The sequence below is a fragment of the Podarcis pityusensis genome, assembly GCF_964106645.2.
Source record: "Podarcis pityusensis genome assembly, chromosome: 7".
In the NCBI taxonomy this organism is placed as follows: Eukaryota; Metazoa; Chordata; class Lepidosauria; order Squamata; family Lacertidae; genus Podarcis; species Podarcis pityusensis.
The window spans coordinates 84012583-84024753 of record NC_138031.1 but is presented as its reverse complement, the minus strand read 5'-3'; the positions used below and the strand labels follow the sequence as shown (position 1 = coordinate 84024753).

Genomic DNA, 12171 nt, shown 5'->3' with positions numbered 1-12171 from the left:
AGGAAAAAGCTCCAGTCATCCAAAAGTCGGATAAATACTACTTAAAACTGCTGCTGCCCATTACTAGTGTTAAAAGAAGGGAAGAAAGGGGAACAATCTACAAAACAGGTATTTCTCTAAATAGACATTTCATTAAAATGCATGTATTTATTTCAAACATGTGAAATAACTTCCAAGGTGGCATACATATATTCCCCTTTATGGAGTCACCACCCATATCAAGGAATGGAGGAGAGATTTGATTCAGGTCTCCTTTGAATTCAAATCTATTAAATCTGAACTTTCCAAAACAATATGAAAAGTGAAACGCAGCAATCCTTCACAATTCGCAGTTATGTGAATTTTGTCGTGCAACTCACAACCAGTGTTTACATAAGTGCAAATGTTAAGGGAGAGAGCACTTAAACATGCATTTACTGGTGAAAACAATGTAATAACTAATATTAAATAACATTATGTTAGGATAAATTGCTTGCAAAAATTTGTACGTTAGTCGAAACGGTGTTTATTAGGATAAATTTGTAATAAAAGGCTGATGAAGTTCTGCAAAGGTTGTTTTCTAAATCGTGAATTGCTGCAAAATCTGGAGAACTGCATTTAAGATTTGCAAAATGAGAGAGGACAAAAACTTTATAAAAGAATGGGGGAAATTTGTAAGTTACTTAGGAGAACACTGTAAGCAGATGGAAACAAGAGCAGGATTTTGATTTCACTTGTAGTGTAAAAATTACCATGAATAATATGTTTTGATATAAAAATTGGAGTATGGATGAATATGCAGTAGTAGATGTTTTAAACGAGACACCATGGAGGAGATGTGGGGGGGGGGGGAGTCCTGAGATCCAGAGAATCTCTCTATATAGATACATTTTTTATTCTGTTTATTTATACTTTGTATTTGTAAAACCAATAAAAATGATTTTTTTTAAAAGATTGCAAAATGAGAAACTGAGAAAACCAAAATTGACAGGTCCTTCCATCCCTACCCACATCCCACAGTTCTCCTATGTAACAGAAGATACGACATGGCATATTTAGTGCTCCACTGAACATGTTCGGCACCTTTGTGCATTCCCTCTCCTACTCCCTCCCTCTCTCTCTCTCTCTCTCTCTCTCTCTCACACACACACACACACACACACACACACACACAGTGATGGATCAGGAATCCATTTTTTATCTGCTTGATCATCAGGCTTTAGGCAAGACTGCCACTTTACTGAAAAATTAGCTCACAATCTGCAGTTAGGGAAATTCATGTCATGTCTGAGTTGCACGTGTCGTCTCAATTAATTAATTAATTAATCAACTAATTAAATTAATGTGAGAGCTTCAAATGGTCTGAGTTCAATTTCAGGTACCTGTTAAAGTGGAAGAAGATGGGAATTTTGAACTTCATACATGAAAACAGGTGTTCACGCAAACAGTCTTTCCTTCACTGTAGGTGAAAGTTCTGCTACCAACGGGCAATGAAGCCACATTCAGTTTTGATGCTCTACCTAGGAGTGCTGCTTCTCCCTGTATCTGAAGGTGAGATTAAAGTGCCTCGTGATCTTGATGTGAACTCATCTCCTGACACATCACGTTGACTTTTTACTATATTCCCACAGTGGTATAACTAGATACTTTTAGAACGTGGACTAAGTGGTTTGATTTGCACAACCCTTTTAGACAAAATCTTTGCCCGGACGTGCTCCTGTGTTAACTGAAGGTTATTGGCTGATAACCTGGGGAAAGGGCAGGAAGTAGACTCATCCTTTCATCTTCCCTGGAGCCCAGCAGGCGGGGGGCGGGGAAGCTAAGTCTGCAGTTGAGACAGAGGCCAGAGCTGTAGGATTCCCAGGGAATGATGAAGGAACCATGTTTCTCCCCAATGGAGGAAGCAGGGTCTACTGGGGTAGACTGAACTGTGAAACTATGCTTACGACCCACTTCTGCATATGTAAATGAATGAAAGTACTACAAAATGCCAGTGAACTTTCCATTGCCTCAAAGGAAACAGAACCGTAGTACATTGCGCCCAGAAATTCCTCACTGCTCTGGCAGTGGGGAGTATCTGGGAGTAAGGTTTGGGGTTATGCCTCGGTAAGTGGCTGTAATGATGAAGTACTGGCATTGACTGGATGTTGATTGGATGCAAGCAGCCTCTAAGGAAAATTTTGCATTCCCCTCAATATTGTTCCAGGCCACCCAAATCTCTGCCAAGCAGTAGCAGGATTCCGGGTGTCTTGGCACTTAACCAGGGTTCGTGTTTCCTTGGGGGAAAATGAAGCACAGCAGAGAACCTGTACCTTTAAGAATGATGGTTTACTCACACACCTGAGTTTATAGAGAGAGTTCAAAGCATTTACATCTCCAGAACGGCTTGTCTTTTCCAGCAGCACAGCATTGGATTCACAGGCGTCTTAAGCGCCATGCCCCTGTCTCTCTGTCACAGCCTGCTCCAGCCAGCCATCATAGTTGCTTCCCATCAGTCCCCACGCGAAGCTCTACCCAATGTCTCCTTCTCCTTCTCAGCAGCACTTGCACAAAACAGCGCTTTCCCTTCCACTTCCAGTATCCCCCAGCCCCAGTCGCCCTGGCAACACCTGTTTCTCAGGCCCACTGTAAGACACCTTTTCTTCCTGTTGCTTACATCCGGCCAAGGGCAATCCTACCCCAAAAGCTCTAATCAGCCTTTTGCTTCTTCAGTGATCCATCCCCAGCAAGTCATTGCCAGGCTGCTAAATTCATGAGTTTGAGTTAGCTCAAATTCTAACACTGAACTGAATGTAGAGCTTATGGGGGATCTACCACCCCCCCCCAAAAAAAAATCTCATTTAGGAAGACAATATATAGGAATACTATAGTATTAACCTGTTGCTAATGTGTCTGCTTTGCAAGGAATAAAACCTGGCTGAGCCATTTTGAAAGTGCTTCAGAGGACTAGCCTTGCCAACTCTTCAATTTCCACCCTATTTAGGGTCTTCATCTTTTATTTAAAAATGATTGGGGGTGTTTCTCTTGGGGTGTCTGATTTCGTACTTTTTTCCTTTTTTTAAAAAAAATATTTATTACTTTTCCAAAAAAATTAAACACTAAAAAAAACAATACAACACAATACAATACAATACAATACAATACAATACAATACAATACAATACAATACATTAAACTAACAAACAAAACAAAAACAATAAAATAAATCAAACAATTTCATTATCCCATCATTCATTCACTAATTTCCGCGACCTCCTCACACCTCCCTTTTTGTTTTCCACTTCTGTTAATTATTTCAGCAATTCCTTTCCATCTTCCTCTGTTTTCTATCCTATAATTATCTTAACTCATTCTAACCTTATTTTTTCCTTTAATACTCTATTAAACTATTTGTACTTAATTCTTTATAACATTTCTGCTAAAGCCATGTAACTTCATTCCAACATTTTTCTAACATTCATTGATTTTACAGTATTTCTGTAAATACTCTTTAAATTTTTTCCAATCTTCTTCCACCAACTCTTCTCCCTGGTCTCGGATTCTGCCAGTCATTTCCGCCAATTCCATATAGTCCATCAACTTCATCTGCCATTCTTCCCGGGTGGGTAAATCTTGTGTCTTCCAATATTTTGCAATGAGTATCCTTGCTGCTGTTGTTGCATACATAAAGAAAGTTCTATCCTTCTTTGACACCAATTGGCCGACCATGCCCAGGAGAAAGGCCTCTGGTTTCTTCAGGAAGGTATATTTGAATACCTTTTTCATTTCATTATAAATCATCTCCCAGAAAGCCTTAATCCTTGGGCACGTCCACCAAAGGTGAAAGAATGTACCTTCAGTCTCATTACATTTCCAACATTTCTTATCGGGCAAATGGTAGATTTTTGCAAGCTTGACTGGTGTCATGTACCACCTATAAATCATTTTCATTAAGTTTTCTCTTAGAGCATTACATGCCGTAAATTTCATACCTGTGAGATTTCGTACTTTTTTCCAGGCAATGGGCTTCTGGAGGTCAAGTCCCGCGAACGCCGGTTCTTGCTGGGAAATGTTTTTGATTGGAACAAGTCTCCTCCCGGGGACAATGAGGTCCCAGCATCCCGCGACTCCTCTGTGGTCGATCCAGAATTGTTTTGTCAAGGCGGCTGCCTTGATGGCTGGATAAGTTACCTGGGCCAGTGCTACATGTTTGTTCAGAAACGAGAGACGTGGGAAGAAGCTGAGGTAGGAGCATCTTCAAAATGAAGATTTTCTTGGGGGCTCATCTTTAATAAATAATAATAATAAATTTTATTTATATCCCACCCTCCCCGGCCGAAGCCAGGCTCAGGGCGGCTAACAAGAATAAAATAATACAACATTCTAAAATCATTTCATTATAAAATTAATTCAAATGAAATTGATGGCAACCATTGGGCTAGAGTTCTGTGAAGATTGCCAAAGGAGGGAGTCAGGCTGCGCCCTGGCCAAAGGCCTGGTGGAACAGCTCTGTCTTGCAGGCCCTGCGGAAAGATGTCAAGTCCCGCAGGGCTCTAGTCTCTTGTGACAGAGCGTTCCACCAGATCGGAGCCACAGCCGAGAAAGCCCTGGCTCTAGTTGAGGCCAGCCTAACCTCTCTGTGGCCTGGGACCTTCAAGATGTTTTTGTTTGAAGACCGTAAGTTCCTCTGTGGGACATACCAGGAGAGGCGGTCCCGTAGGTACGAGGTTCCTAGGCTGTGTAGGGCTTTAAAGGTTAAAACCAGCACCTTAAACCTGATCGTTTCCTTCCTTGCTTAGACTTTGTGCTGCATAAAACTCCTGCTGCCTGCAAGTCCCTGTTACGCTCCTCCCTTCTTAGGTTGCAGAAAAGAAGCAAGTCTCTACTTTGTTTTGTTCTTCAAGCATTTTTACAAAAAATACACATGAAAAAGGGAAAGGGGGCTGTGGCGTTTGAGTTAATTTTAAGTAGCACCCAGGACCTGCTGTGAGATGTAAATGTTCTTGAATCAACTGGAAAGAGTCGCCACGGTGCTACTAAATTCATAGTGTATGTAATGATTAAAACATGCAAAACAGTCATATCTAACTTAAAAAGAGGATGCTTCTCAGAAATTAACCAGGATCCACCTTGGTGAACACCTCTCTCCAGATCTTATGCATCTTCATTGGCTTTCAGTTTGTACCTAGGTAAAATCTGAGGCTTTGGTTTTTACCTTTAAAGCCACAAATGGTTTGGGACCAGGTTATCTTAGGACTGTATTCTCCCGTATGGACCTGCCTGTGGCGTTCGCACAGAGCCCACGGTCGTTCCACGGACTATTGACCCTGCACCACCACGGCTTATCTCTTCCACTGCCACCAACCAGGTTTCCCCGGTAATATATTCAGACTCAGTCAGGTTGTAACGTATTAACAAAGATTCCAGTTTATTGTGAACGCAAACAAGTTTTAAATACTTTGAAACACTGTAATCCGATTCACTCTCTCCATCTCCCCTCTGTCTCTAACTCACTCTGACTCCTATGCTTCCCACCCACAAGAAACCAGCCAAACTAACTGCCCAAAACCCCTGTGTTGAGCCTTAAACACAGTTAGGCTCCACCCCTGGGCTTTCTTATTGGTTAGCCTATTAACCCTTTCTCTCTCCCCCCCAGTACGACATCTCCATAATGAGTGAGCAAACACCACAGGGGCAGTCCTTCCCACCTGCCAAAGCATCTTTCTTTCCCAGAGTCCAGAGGCAAAACACTCTGAGGAAAGGAAGATGGTGGCCACGACTGTCGGGAGCTTCAGTTTGCAGCAGTGTATCTGCGGGTGGCGCTTGTTGGGATACCGCCAGGGAGACAAAGTCCATCATGGCCCCCAAGCTGGCTGCCGGACGATCCATCGATCTCCCGTAGATACAGTATCAGCAATTAGCGACACAAGTTTCTAGAAATAGCTTGCCACATTCCAGAGCTCATGCACACTCTATCAGCAGATAGTTCACAGCAGAAGTTGCACGCAGGAGAGCATTATTTACAAGTTTTATTCAGCGTTGATCAGAACAAAGAAAAACATGACTGCCTGCATCAGTGTCTCCAGACACAGCGAGAAAACGAAAGCAATAGGAAACATAAACATCCTGTGAACAGGAAATGCGCTGACTCTGTGACTCACAAAGCCTGCTCCCTTTTAAGGTGGAACGGAAATATCCTAACAGCGCTGTGGGTTAAACCACAGAGCCTAGGACTTGCCGATCAGAAGGTCAGCGGTTTGAATCCCCGTGACGGGGTGAGCTCCCATTGCTTGGTCCCTGCTCCTGCCAACCTAGCAGTTCAAAAGCACATCAAAGTGCAAGTAGATAAATAGGTACCACTCTGGTAGGAAAGTAAATGGCATTTCCATGCGCTGCTCTGGTTCGCCAGAAGCAGCTTAGTCATGCTGGCCACATGACCCGGAAGCTGTACGCCGGCTCCCTCGGCCAATAAAACGAGATGAGAACCGCAACCCCAGAGTCGGCCACGACTGGACCTAATCTTTACCTTATCTGCTTAGTAAAAAGGAAAGGAGACACAAAGGAAAGATTATGCAGTGACTGCTGGTGACGGGGTGCTGTCATCCACCCCACCCTTCATGTCAGGCCCTGGACCTGTGCCCCCTAATGGTACCATTGGGTGGCATAAAAGTGGCCCACTCAGTCTCCTGTAAGGGGTCGTTTGTGTTTCTGTGACTCACTGCCTCCATATTATTTTGCCCCTGTTGCATAAAATGGTGGTCATTTGCACGGAGATACTCATGCTGATTCTTCAATACAAAATCCGACGGTAGCATTTCCTGAGGCATTTTCACACCTTCTTCAGTTGCCTTCCCATTTCCAATTTACTTTCCAGAGAACTTGCCAGGGCAAAGTCACAGGTGGACATCTGACTAGCGTCTCAAGTGCAGAACACAATGACTTCCTTGTAAGTCTGGCGACTTACCACGGACAACAGACGGCCCAGTTCTGGACAGGAGGAAGCCACAAAAAGGCAAGTCCAATTAGCACAACACTAAAAATGGTAACTCCACACCACTCTGGAGAGAAGAAAAAATACAATAGTACCTCTGGTTAAGAACTTAATTCCAGAGTGGTGTGGAGTTCCAGAGGTCCGTTCTTAACCTGAAACTGTTCTTAACCTGAGGTACCACTTTAGCTAATGGCGCCTCCTGCTGCTGCCGCGCTGCCGCCACATGATTTCTGTTCTCATCCTGAAGCAAAGTTCTTAACCCGAGGTATTATTTCTGGGTTAGCAGAGTCTGTAACCTGAAGCATCTGTAACCCGAGGTACCACTGTATACTGCAGAGTTGCATTACCAAAGCAAAACATGGCACTTAAATGTTTTGCAGATACAGTTTTTACCATTCTAACTCCTCTACCCAGCACTCTTCCCGGTGCTATAAGCCTGAGGGCTCGTTCACACTTCTGCTGGTCCCATGCTTTCTAAACACGGGTTCAAGTGGTTTTGCCTTTGTTTAGCAATAAATTGGAACAAACAGCAACCCACAGAAAACCTAGTTGCCGTTTGCTCTGATTCGTCGCTCAGCTCAACCACAGGTTTCCCAAGGGAAAGCAGCGGGGCAAACAAAAGTGTAGCTAATTAAGAAAGAGCTGTCAATCCTTTCCGTGTTCTGATTGATCTCTAGGTTCATCACCCCTGTTCTATAGGTGGTTCCCCTTCAAAATGAGGGGCAGGACGATCCGAATTTGGGCACAGACACAGTGTGCACACCACACATTTCCTTGCCAAGTCATTCCCCCCCTTCCCTATACCACAGGCCAGGTGTGGGGCAGGTAAAGAGCTGGCTCAGCCTGAAATATACTCAGAGTCAAGTGTGAATTTCATGCTCTTTATTCAGCTGGTAGGAGCAATGAATGAAATTTCCCCCCAAAACGTCTAGCTATATATATATTATTTACACAATTGGCCCCACGTGATTGGCTAATTCTGGGCTGCTTCTGCAGGCCACTCAGGTTGCTGATTCACTTCATCCAGGAGCCTGATTGGCTGCTCCTGCAGGCCAATCAGGTCGCTGATTCACTTCCACCTGGAGCTGGATTGGGTGGCTCCTGCGGACCAGTCAGACTGCTGCATTCTGGATCCTATTGTTCCAGGATTCAGCTCAGGAAATAACACAGCCCAAATGGGGCAAAGTACAATCCAAGGCTTTTGAATCTTGTGGAGCCCTTTGCTGAGCACTCTGCAAGACACAGCAACCAGCTGATCGCTGCTGCTTTGTAGGCTGTGCATCTGCCTTTACAATCCAATTTCAAATCATGTGGACAAAAATTACCACATGGTGTAACAGTGACCAGGAGCGAAACTGGGCTTTATTTCACCCAGGTCAAAGAGGCAGTTTGGCACATACACCCCCCCACACATTTGCATACACATGCAAAGGGACTGGAAACCTCAAAGGCACTCCTCTGGAGGCTTCCCCCGGGGCAAAGAAATCTGGCTAGACATCCCCCCCCCCAATAGCTGTGGCACTGTAGTGACATCAGGTGATTGACAGGTAGGCAGCCTCACCCTCTTGTCCAGCCCTGCAGCAAGGAAATTATGTGCCCACTGGCGGAGGAAGAGGTGTGCGGGAGGAGTGCATCGCTCCCAGCAGTGCAATCCTGGTGGGGTGCCATCATGGCTGTCCCCCTGCCTGTGCTGGGCACCATGCCCCTACGGCCAGCGCCAGCCCTGCTCCCGCCTGCTCTCTGCCCCCCCCCCCGGTGCCCGAGCATGAAGCTCCGCCACTGTATGTGCCAACTCCTCTATGGTCTCCACCCCCATCGTTCTACTCGGACACTGAGGTCCAGCACCGAGGGCCTTCTGGTGGTTCCCTCACTGCGAGAAGCCAAGTTACAGGGAACCAGGCAGAGGGCCTTCTCGGTAGTGGCGCCCTCCCTGTGGAATGCCCTCCCACCAGATGTCAAAGAGAACAACAACTACCAGACATTTAGAAGACATCTGAAGGCAGCCCTGTTTAGGGAAGCTTTTAATGCTTGATGTATTATAGTATTTTAATATTTTTTTGGAAGCCGCCCAGAGTGGCTGGGGAAGCCCAGCCAGATGGGCGGGGTATAAATAATAAATTATTATTATTATTATTATTATTATTATTATTATTATTATTATGCAGAATGCAGCTCTGCTTGAGTGTGTGAACCAGGCTTTGAAAAATGATGCCACACTTCAGTGCTCATGTTTTCAGCTAAAGAAATTGCACATTCAGAATTAAAAGTCATAGTTGCCATTAATATTTGACAGAGAAGCCTGTCTAACATGGTTAATAATGGAGCAGAGCTTTAGGTGACATCTAAGTAAAAGGTTTGGTTTAGATTCTTGGAATAAGCTGTGCTCACCGAACAATGCAGAGTGGCAGATTCCATAAAATCTCGATCTGTTTGCAGAGAATCCATCTGATAAATTGCACACCGCACATTATTCATGCCCTTTTAAAGTATGGAAACCCCCACTTCATGCAAGAGACTTTTCTGCGCGTCCCTTTGGAAACGCCTCTCACTCATTCTGTTTCAGTCGTGCTTGAATATGGAAATTCCTAAACAGTTTACCGGGTGGTGTGATGGTCTTCATTCAATTCCTGTTTGGTTATTCTGCAGGGATCTTCGCTGGAATGGACGGATGGCTCCGGGGCAAATTTCCTTCAGCGTCCACTGAGCTCAATTCTTCATGTTTTTGGGGAAGCAATTAACAGTTTTCTGCACAGTCGCATTTGCTTGAAGATAAATCTAGGAGGTACACTGCAATCCACAAATATGATATATGTATTTGTTTAGTTCATCCTAGAAAGCTAGGTTTCCTCCACTTTTCAAAATTCTAAGTATTAAATACTCCTCTGGTCACTTTCCCAGCAATTGATGCTTTAAGCTAAAGTGATATTTAACACTTTACATGTTGGTTGTGTTTTGTTTGCTTTGTGCCATTGAAATGCCATTGGATACAGCAAGCTGATGTTAATTTTAGGACATCATTGAGTGCAATTTGCATCAAAGTTCCACTGCAGAATAGAGTGAGCTCCCTAAAAAGGAAGTTTAGAGCTGATTCACTCCCACCCGCCTCAAATTAGGCATTATTTTTATCAAACTAGTTCAATGCCCAGCTGAACAACATTGCAGCAGTTGGTTGTCCAGGGATTTCATTTTGGGATAACATCTACATTCATCTTCAGTTTCACTGTAGAAAATTTGGTGGCTGCCATGTCTTGAGAAACTTGGCAAGCATTAGCAAACCTGTTTTGACTTTCCTTGAAATCACTCAGTATTTTATTTCAGGATAAATATCCATATTCTCCTTAGGTGCAACCCACCTTAGGTGCATTTTCAGTCAAAACTCTAATTGCTAAGTTTACGTTCAAATGCAAAGTTTACATTCTCCAGGCTCGTATGTTGCTTGGAACTTTTAAAAGTAGTTTGGCAAACCTATTGAGGACATAACTGGTGCTCCAGAAAGGCTTGGAGCACACAACTTCATCAGGGAGAAATTCCAGAAGAGTGGTCATATTATTCTGTTCTTTATGCTGGAGCAAAAGGGCTTTTATGATGGCCATATCATTCTGTGTGTGGTGGAAGTAATTTGAGCATACATTTCTTGCCCTGAAAACAAATGCATTTTAGTGTGCCCAAACCACCTCTACCACACTAAAACTGTAACATCTCCTGTCCCCCTGAAATAGTAAGGGTACCAGATGCATATAAAGTGAGTAATGAGCTGCCCAAAGAAAATCACTCACCCATTTTGTGGCAGATGTACAATCTTCTCTTAAGCGTAAAACTCAGACGAAACAATTGATTCCTGTTTGCAGTGAAGGGAACAGAACTCACCCCTCGCTGGCTGATCATTTTGCCTATCATGTGGCTATTTTTCCTCTCTGCTCCCCAGAGGGTATTTTCAAGTTTTAATAAACTGAATGGGTTTAATATAACCTTGTAAGTTTATTCAATTAAGCTTTTGTCTAGTGCTTGCTTCGGCAGCACGTATACTAAAATTGGAACGATACAGAGAAGATTAGCATGGCCCCTGCGCAAGGATGACACGCAAATTCGCGAAGTGTTCCATATTTTTAGTGGGACGCGGGTGGTGCTGTGGGTTAAACCACAGAGCCTGGGGCTTGCCGATCAGAAAGTCGGCGGTTCGAATCCCCACAACGGGGTGAGCTCCCGTTGCTCGGTCCCTGTTCCTGCCAACCTAGCAGTTCAAAAGCACGTCAAAGTGCAAGTAGATAAATAGGCACCACTCTGGCGAGAAGGTAGACGGCGTTTCCGTGCGCTGCTCTGGTCCACCAGAAGCGGCTTAGTCATGCTGGCCACATGACCCGGAAGCTGTACGCCGGCTCCCTCGGCCAATAAAGCGAGATGAGCGCCGCAACCCCAGAGTTGGTCACGACTGGACCTAATGGTCAGGGGTCCCTTTACCTTTACCCTTTACCTATATAGACAAGCTTAATTGAATAAACTTACAAGGTGCTTGGCATTTTTGATGAGAAGATAATATTTTTCTAATGAATTCTTGGATTTTATTTTGTTTTTATTCACTACTTGCTTTTCTTCCAGGCCAGGGTAACTGGGACGGTTCTGATTGCAAAAAGAAGCTACCCTTCATCTGCAGCTACAAACCCAACCTGACACCCCCATAATCGCAACAGAAAAATAATACAACCTCTTCTACTTAACCTGCTTTAACAAACACGGACACGGACAAAATCAAGTTTTTTGCTTAAGTGCTACTTGCTAAATGTGGTCCAGTTATTGACACATGCCATTATTTAGAGTTCGTACTACTTAAATAAAGACTGGCTCAATTTGAGTGCTTAACAAGATCTATGTGCTACTTAACCTCCACGGGGATTTGAGGAATATTGATGAGAAACCTTTAATTTAAAAATAATTACAAATCATTCATTAAAACATTACTTATTTCACCATTTAATGGCCTGGCCATACATTTTAAATGCTGAAAACACTCTCCTTAGGCGTGTCAGATAAATCCATGAAGAGTTAATTGAATGCTGTTATTGGGTTTAAAGAAAAAAGAAATGGTTGTAGTTTTAATCATCAGTTCAAAGAAAAGTCGCACAAACATGAAAGGAAGTGCGAATCCAATGGAAAAATCATGGGTATATCATTGTACACACAAAAGATACAGAAATTTGTCAACAGCACTGCTGAATGCAAACTTG

The 12171-nt window shown here is 43.7% G+C and overlaps 1 protein-coding gene across 1 annotated transcript; it reads left to right on the top strand.

The window, feature by feature from the left end:
• On the top strand, positions 1-11921 carry LOC308482041 (snaclec bitiscetin subunit beta-like). Its single transcript, XM_081015034.1, has 6 exons — positions 1-108; positions 1445-1530; positions 3977-4203; positions 6833-6970; positions 9596-9731; positions 11546-11921. Exons 2-6 carry the CDS (start codon positions 1470-1472, stop codon positions 11626-11628), a joined length of 645 nt encoding a protein of 214 aa, XP_080871160.1. The 5' UTR covers positions 1-108; positions 1445-1469; the 3' UTR covers positions 11629-11921.
• Positions 11922-12171: the final 250 nt, after the last annotated feature.